This window comes from Neophocaena asiaeorientalis, unplaced genomic scaffold (assembly GCF_003031525.2).
Source record: "Neophocaena asiaeorientalis asiaeorientalis breed wild unplaced genomic scaffold, Neophocaena_asiaeorientalis_V1.1 scaffold150, whole genome shotgun sequence".
Classification (NCBI taxonomy): Eukaryota; Metazoa; Chordata; class Mammalia; order Artiodactyla; family Phocoenidae; genus Neophocaena; species Neophocaena asiaeorientalis.
Window position 1 is genome coordinate 1,592,349 of NW_020176571.1, and position 8,719 is coordinate 1,601,067.

Sequence of the window (8,719 nt, forward strand, 5' to 3'; positions counted from 1 at the left end):
CGTCCGTTGGGCCCGCGGCGCGGCCGGCCAGCCGCCTCGTCGCTCGGGCGGGAGCGGGGCCCGCGCCTCCTCCCCGGCGCCGCGGGGAGGAAGATGGAGACGCACATCTCGTGCCTGTTCCCCGAGCTGCTGGCCATGATCTTCGGCTACCTGGACGTGCGCGACAAGGGGCGCGCGGCGCAGGTGTGCACGGCCTGGCGGGACGCCGCCTACCACAAGTCGGTGTGGCGGGGGGTGGAGGCCAAGCTGCACCTGCGCCGGGCCAACCCGTCGCTGTTCCCCAGCCTGCAGGCCCGGGGCATCCGCCGGGTGCAGATCCTGAGCCTGCGCCGCAGCCTCAGCTACGTGATCCAGGGCATGGCCAACATCGAGAGCCTCAACCTCAGCGGCTGCTACAACCTCACCGACAACGGACTGGGCCACGCGTTCGTTCAGGAGATCGGTTCGCTGCGCGCTCTCAACCTGAGCCTGTGCAAGCAGATCACCGACAGCAGCCTGGGCCGCATAGCCCAGTACCTCAAGGGCCTGGAGGTGCTGGAGCTGGGCGGCTGCAGCAACATCACCAACACCGGTCTCCTGCTTATCGCCTGGGGCCTGCAGCGCCTCAAGAGCCTTAATCTCCGCAGCTGCCGCCACCTCTCGGACGTGGGCATCGGGCACCTGGCCGGCATGACGCGCAGCGCGGCCGAGGGCTGCCTGGGCCTGGAGCAGCTCACGCTGCAGGACTGCCAGAAGCTCACGGATCTGTCTCTGAAGCACATCTCCCGGGGGCTGACGGGCCTGAGGCTCCTCAACCTCAGCTTCTGCGGAGGCATCTCGGACGCAGGCCTCCTGCACCTGTCGCACATGGGCAGCCTGCGCAGCCTTAACCTGCGCTCCTGCGACAACATCAGTGACACGGGCATCATGCATCTGGCCATGGGCAGCCTGCGCCTCTCGGGGCTGGATGTGTCCTTCTGTGACAAGGTGGGGGACCAGAGCCTGGCTTACATAGCGCAGGGGCTGGACGGCCTCAAGTCCCTGTCCCTCTGCTCCTGCCACATAAGCGACGATGGCATCAACCGCATGGTGCGGCAGATGCATGGGCTGCGCACACTCAACATCGGGCAGTGTGTACGCATCACGGACAAGGGCCTGGAGCTGATCGCCGAGCACCTGAGCCAGCTCACCGGCATCGACCTGTACGGCTGCACCCGCATCACCAAGCGCGGCCTGGAGCGCATCACGCAGCTGCCGTGCCTCAAGGTACTCAACCTGGGCCTCTGGCAGATGACGGACAGTGAGAAGGTCAGGTGAGGGCGGCAGCGCCGACTCCCCCGGCCCCGCCCTGTTCGTCCTCCTGCCACCGCCGCGGCCCCCGCGCTCACTCGACACGCACACGTAGACCCAGAGCATCGCCGCGGACGCGGTGGGGGCGATGACGCGGAGCCCCAGGCTCGTCCTCCCCTCCCCATGACCAGTCCTTTCAGCCCCGGGGAGTTGGGGAAAATGTCTGCCTTCACTTAAGCTTTCATTTGAATACTGTGATCTGGTTTTTATTTCGAAACGTATAAAAGCAAACCCAACTACAACGGCCTTTTCACCCTTCTTCCACTTCGTAACTAATCCCAGTCTCTCGTCATCAGTCCTTTGACAGTACTCTGCTACCCACGCTCATTTCATTTGTATTGTCTTTCTTTTTTTATTTTTTTGAAGAAAGTTGACATCATGGTCTCTCTTTTTTTCTGCTGAGTATAGTCTATATATTATATATATATATAAATTATATATATATATGTGTGTGTGTGTATATATATATATATACATATATATATATGTGTGTGTGTGTGTGTGTGTGTGTGTGTGTGTCTGGCTACCTCGTTTTAGTTTACTTTTTTCTCTGAAGCCCTGGAATTCTACAAGAGAGAGATTTTGAGACTGAAACATTTTTGTGCCTGGACTGGAAAGATGCCCATCGGATTTGTACATCTTTTTTGTTTTGGCTTCTTCCCAAACCCCATCCACCCCGTGTATCCCACTTCACATTCTGGCTCTGCTTTCCTTTTTCTCCTTGTCCATAGGGATTTGAGGGCCCAGCCGTGATCCTAAATCTTGACTTAATTTATAGCACAAATGTGTGGGAGACGTGAGAGTTGGACTGTTTTGTTTTTTGTTATTTTTTGTGTGTGTTTGAGATGCAGCCTGTGTCTTGAAAATGATGATTATATATGCAGATTCTGCCCTGCCCTCCCCCTCTTGCAAGTTTCCCCACGAAAAGGTCACACAGTGAGGGTTCCTGTTGGGAGCTGAGGAGCTTCCAGAGCCCCCGGGGCTGAAATGTGAAGGGGAGGAGACTGAAATTCATGTCTTATCTCTGTTCTGTTAATAAAACGGGAATTTGTGGGTTTTTAAAAATTCTGTTTCTAAATGGAGGAGTAAATGCCTTTATTTTGATGGGGGTTGGGACTTGTGGCTTTAAAAAAAAAATCACTTTTGTGTAGGATGTACATTTTTGTTGGATTTTTTTGGTTTGTTTATTGTTTTTTAGAATCCTCCACAGCAACATGCGAGACCATGGAGTAAAAGAAACCCAGAGACCTTTATCAATTAATTGTACTGTTTGTGAATTTGTATAAATAATAACAAAGATCCTCTTAAAACGTTTATATTCTTACAGTAAAAGGTTAAACTGATATTTATATAATAAAAGAGGAAATATGAAGTATGTTTTTGAAAAAACAAAAACAAAAGCCTTGTATCTGTGCATTATTTTTAAGGCAGTGTGTGTTTGGGTCCAGGCCACAGTAGGAGGTGCTGTTTTGTGTCTCTGAAGTAAAAGCATAAGATGCAGAGTTCGTGCAGCCTGTGTGGTGTGAGCTCATGGTGAAAAATTTATCCTGTATGAGGTTCACCACTGACATCTACATGTTTTGTTGCTAGAAATGTGATTGGAATGGAGATTTATATAACTTCTGGTTCTGAACTGTCAACAACATGGAAATTTAAAGAAACTGAACAAAATGAAACTTCTTCTTAAACCAGATTTGTAAAAGTCACAGTTTCACCAGGGTGGCCAGTTTTTCTCCACATGGACATGAGATCTAGGGGTGATGTTCAAGAAATGCGTCCTGAGATGTGGAAGTGGGAAGAAAGATGGGTTTCTTGACCCTGAGCGGGTGTGGGGAGGCTGCGAGGGGGCGGGGAGGGCGCCAGGGCCATTGTTGGGAAAGTTACGGGCGCTCAGTCATGCGGACTGCGGCTCTGTGAGCAGTGCGGCAGGGCGGGGGCTTGGGCCCCTCCTTAGCATTCCCCGCCAGCGCCGCCGGGTTGGACACTTTCCTGGGGGCGGGGAGGCCGGCCTGGAGTTCTTGCACATTTGCATTTTAAGAAGGCGGCCACTCGAACCCCGGTGAGGGTTCTTAGACCGAATTGGGGCTGAATACCAACAATTCCAGCAAAGAGCTCCCTTTGGTAGACAATAACTAAATCATCTGACACCCTGTGGTTGGGCTGTGGAAACGGAAGTGGATAAATGCGCCAGCAGTGGGGTTTTTCATATTCCTGTTTCGCAGAGGTCTGTCTTACTTGTTTTTGAGGGGGTTTTTTTTTGTTTGTTTTTGTTTTTTTAATATACTGATCCCAGGAAGAGCCGATAAGAACAGCACAAAACTTTCCTGGATCAACACCTCTTTCCAGGAAGAGAGCTAGAACCAGGTTTCTCTTGGGTAGGACTGTTTTGTAAAGTTTCCAAGCTTGCCGTACGGGCCTGTCACAAAAGCTGCATTGTTCCTTCTTGGAGAGCCATCACAAGTGCGTCTAATGGAGCCTGACACCAGACCCATCTTCCTTTCCTTTGGGGAAGGTGTGGATCTCTTTCTTCCCTCTTAGGTTACACTGCTTACTGCCTGGAAAGAAAAAAAAAAAAGTGTGACCCCTAGTAAGGAGAGACTGTGAATCAGGGTCAGCTTTCTGATTTCGCATTTGCCTCTACAGCACATGAAGCTTCCACAAGCTGTGAGTTTCTTACACTATTTTTCTTCTTCCAAGAGATCGTGTGGCTGTGCAGATTCAGTCAGTAAGAATCTGGGCACCTCCTGAGTCTTGGGCTCTGTGCTCACCTCCTTCATTTAATACAAAAAGTAATCCTACCGGCTATAACTGCAAGGTTTTCTGTTTCTCTGCTTTGGCTTGGTTTTTACTTTAAAGGTTAAATGTAAGCTTGACTCAGGGCTGGTAAATTACTGTTTGGAAGTTAAGATCACGGGCCTGGTGTCCTCATCCTGAACTGGGCATAGTTTAGAATGTATCTGAGTGTCTCGGGAAGGATGAATAAACCTCCTTGCATCCAGTCAGAGGTGACTGCTTATCCCTCAACCTTTTTTGACAGAAGAAAGGAATCAGGGTTGAGAACCAATGATGTGCTCTGCCTGGTACTTGAAAATTTCTCCGAGTCCTCAAAGCAACCTGCTGAAAGGCACCCTCTTTTCCAGATGAGAATACTGGTCGCCTGAAGTCCGCCAGCCACTAAGTCCAGCCCCTTCCACTCCACGAGGAGGATCAGCTACTGATCGCACCTTGGTTTCCAGGAAGGCGACCTCCCAGAAGCGAGTGGGGGCTGTCTGAACCCAGGACGGACGAGCTCAGGCCAAGGGCACCGCTTGAAAGGGAGCAGAAGTGGATTTGGCCTCACCATACCTACAGGAATGGAAGGAAATGCTTTTAAAGAACAGGAGCGCTAAGAACCTAAGCGGATGTGTAATACGTGGGTGGCGCACAGGTTAAGAGGCACTTCAGGGCAATTTTTAGAACAACAGAAAAAACCTGGCTCAGGTATTTGCCAAAACTTCAGAACTGAAAAAACAAAATAGGAACTTAGTGTCAACTTTATCATCTAGAAGCAATAAACCTCAGGAGGAACTGTGTTGGTGGCAGTCAGGAAAGGGTTCCGCGTACTTGTCCGAGACTCGTGGGGCAAAAGCCATGAAACATCTGCTGAAAAGATGTGTAAGTGAACGGCGGGGTCGGCGGGGTTCAGACAGCGTCTGCAGCCTCCTCAAGACCACGACGGGCCTCTAGCTAAGAGTGCTGGTGTCGCTGAGTAATTCTCCCTGCCATAGACGCCTGCCTGCCCAATCCCTCCGTCCTAAGGCGGGGAGGGCCCACTTGACTTATCCGACCTTTGGCAGCAGTGACAAGGATGCTTGCCTAACTTACGGTACATCCTTAAACAGTTAAGAAAATTCAAACCGATCATTATTCTTTTCGTGATTGAAATCAGCAGCAAAGATCTGAAAAAGCCAATGTTCCTTTTACGGTAGTTTCTTTTTAACGGTAAGAGGCTTCCCTTAAACGGAGACATACGATATGTAAACTGAAGCATGGCTTATCCCCCAAATCCAGGTGCTTTCCCACAGTGGTTATTAGATGCTGATCTTACAATACGAGTAAAACCCTTCCCTTCCGACTTAGAGAATCTGAACTCAAGTTTGCAAAGGGGAGAGGGGAGTGGCCCCCAGGGACCACTGGGTTTCCAAAGGATAAGACCCCCTTATTAAGAGATCAGACTTGTAAAACAAAACCAAGACCTCATGCAGCTTCTGACAACCGTTCCTCTGCTCCCAGGGCTCTGCTGCGGCCAGGGGGCCAGTGAGTCCACCCGTGGTTGCCCCCTCTGCTGCCCTTCCCCCTCTGCATCACCCCCTTTTAAAAGTTAATTCTGTCCCTTTAATAGAGGGCAAGACCTAAACTGTGTGCCACCGTGACCCCTGAGGAGTCAGGGACGAGGCTTTTGGTGAAATCATGTGGGTCCTGGGCAAAGCACAGGATTGGCAATTGGAAGGCTGCATCGGGTCCCGAGCCAGTGCCCAGGCCACACCTCTGTCTCATCTTGTCCAGGTGCTTTGCTCAAATGGTACGGAGCAAGTTAAGTTTTTTGAAAAGTGAATGTTGTCAGAGGAGACCTCATATTTGGATCAGTGCCAACTATTGAGAATTTAGAACGTCTTCAAGGTGAGTGCACAGCTGGGAAAAGAGCGAACACTCAGGTCTCGGATAGAAAAGGGGTATTTCCAGACATCTGTACCTTTAAATGTCCACAACTGATCGGTTTCAGCCTTTTCCTCTTTGGCAGGGGTGGCTCTGATGTGGCCTGGTGGAGCTGCCTGTACCACCTGGAGCTCTGGGTACCATGGACAAAGCCACTCCTCCCGTTTAGGGCAAGAGGAAGTCGGCACGAGAGCAGAAGTAACGGCACGAGACGGGGTACGTTGACATCCCCCCCAAACAAAACAATCCAAGTGGAATTCCTCCATCTCCTGTTTGTTAACCCAGGAAAGTGCACATATTTTCTTAAAAGAAGACTTAAGTTTTTTATTATCTCATCACTCTTCCACTTTGTGTAAAGGACAAATGCCCCATGCCCTGTGCGTTCGCTTTCATCTGTGAGAGTGGACAGCATCCCGGTCACACAGGCGGGATGTGGATGCGGCCCGCGGACGCACGGAGTCTCGACCGTGTTTGGCCTCCCTGTCTCCGGATTTGTGTTTCCCCAAAGCTGGTGGATTCCGGACATTTAATTTTATAAACGGGGAAAGAGGCTTGACGAGGGTGAAAGACTGTGCCCGGTGACCACCCCAGACTTTACCCATCACCCGGGAGGCCGGTCCCCAGCAGGAGGGAGCGGGGGGTCCTCCCCTGAGCTGTTGTCAAGCAACACCCGACCCCCTGCTTCTGAAGAGAGCTGAGCTACAGCACATTATTTTCATCTGGAGTAAACGCCCGAATGCTGAAAGTTATTATTTAATAAGCATTACTTATGCAAACTCAGACATGTACGTTACTCATGCAAACTCCTTTTTCAAGAGCCGGAAAGCTAGTGCGAGGAGTTGGTAAATGGGCTTAGGGTACCGGGTGGCCCGAGTACGAGTGAGGGTCCAGTCGGTCCCGTCGTCCTCAAGCACGTGGGCCAGCTCTCCAGCACTGCTCAGTCATGGACGGTGACAAACACGGCACAAAGGCCTCCGTGCTGAGAAGTCACAGCTCCACACGCCCGGGGCCGCCTGTCACAAAGGAGAACTGAGCTGTGAGAGCACGAGGTGTTTTCTCATCACTCAAGGACAAAACGTCCTGACTTTACAGATGTTTTACCTCCACATCCCTCCTGTCCCGAAAGAGTAAAGGGTCTAGTCCAGTGTGTTCACATCAGCACCGCTGCTGTTCCCTGCGCTCCGGGGGATGTAACCCGCCCTCCAGAGGCTCAGGCCTGCTCATGGCACCAGCAGTGACCCCCTGCCAGATCAGGACCAGAGCGACAGGAGCGGCACAGACACAGCGGGGAAAGAGCCCAGTCCAGATTCACTTCTTATAAATGGTGTGGAATTACTCCACATGGTTTGGAAAGCATTGTTTTCCTCATCTAAAAAGATGATGCAAATATTTACTACAAATGTTTGTTTGTAATAGTGTTTTTCCTTAGGAAAGGTTTACCCCAAACTGGCATTTTTATGCACACGCTTGTGTACGTTTGTGTAGGAATAGCTACCGGCTTCCATTCTGCTTTTTGAGAAGTGGCCTCTAAATAGAGAGGAACCCCCCAAACTAGTCCTCATATTCCTTAGAATCTTCGGTAAAATCACCGAGGCCAAAACTGCTCAGATGGGTGAAATAAGGGAGAACTGCAACAGTTAAACCCCTCAAATTCTTAGCCTTCTTAGATGGAAGATACACTAACCAGGGCCTTCCATTTTTACCTCAGTGTTTTAAACCTTAGCTAAGCTTCAAAGCCCACTGCTATGAACTACCAAAAAGAAAAAGAAAAAAGGCCAGTAGGTGTGCCTTGAGCAAACTATATGAAAATACAGCATTAAAGTGACAACTTCGAGCTCTTCTAGTTCATTTCGAATGCACAAACTTTAGCGTCTTTTAGGGATCTACGTACGGCCAGGTTCTGTGGCCTGAACGTTGTCGAGCTCCCAGCACAGCTTCCTGACGTAGCAGGCAGAGAAGCTCTTTGGGTTTTCTGAGCCTGGACTGGATAGACGACTGGCCTTCCCAGCCTCCCTGACGTCCAGACGCCTGGCCATTGTGCTCGGAGTCAAAGGGCGACAGGACAGTGACCCATAGCAAGACAGCTGGCCTATCTTTTCCCCACATGCAAGGATCTAATGCTCAAGGGAATCACAGGAGGACCCGCGGAAATTCACTCCAGTACGGCAGAGCACAGGGTTTCGCAGTGACAGCCTCACCCCTGCTTGCGTCGGAAGCTAAACTGCGTCTCTGTAAGTTAGGAGACAGGTCGCACGGCACCTCGTGAAAGGCAGGGGTGGAAAGTCAATCTTCGCCTCTTGCTGCGGTGTTCCTCGACCTTCCCATCCCCCGCAAACCCTCTCCCACCTTCTCCCACCCATTCACCCTCCCCGCGGGGATGCAGCCCTGCGTCGTGGCCACACCAGTGTCAGAGGCGGGCGTCTGACCTCGTGCCTTCCTTTACCCCAGGTGCACTAAGACGATTTTAGGATCCGCTGTGGGGCAGAAAAGTAAAGTACGGTTCATGCAAAACTCCACGTATGTTTTCCACGTGGAAAGACGGACTGTCTTTATCCACGGCGCCTGCTAGCCCCGAGACCCGTCAGCAGGTGGCAGCATTGCATGTGAGCCGGATGCCCTCCGGCAGGTGCCCCCGGTCGCCTCCCCACAAAGACCTTCCCGGTGTGAGTGAGAGCTGGCGAGACAACCTCACGTC

The 8,719-nt window shown here is 51.3% G+C and overlaps 1 protein-coding gene across 2 annotated transcripts in view; it reads left to right on the forward strand.

Annotated features, from left to right (window-relative positions):
* FBXL14 (F-box and leucine rich repeat protein 14) overlaps window positions 1–1,446 on the forward strand; it is a 2,917-nt gene extending 1,471 nt beyond the window's left edge. The window contains exon 2 of one of the 2 annotated variants that reach the window (XM_024733433.1): window positions 285–1,446. In XM_024733433.1, coding sequence (XP_024589201.1) covers window positions 285–1,296 — 1,012 coding nt within the window. In that variant the 3' untranslated portion in view covers window positions 1,297–1,446. Of the gene's footprint in view, window positions 1–6 lie in introns of those variants that run through there. The other variant, XM_024733432.1, reaches the window with a different exon arrangement.
* Window positions 1,447–8,719: the final 7,273 nt, after the last annotated feature.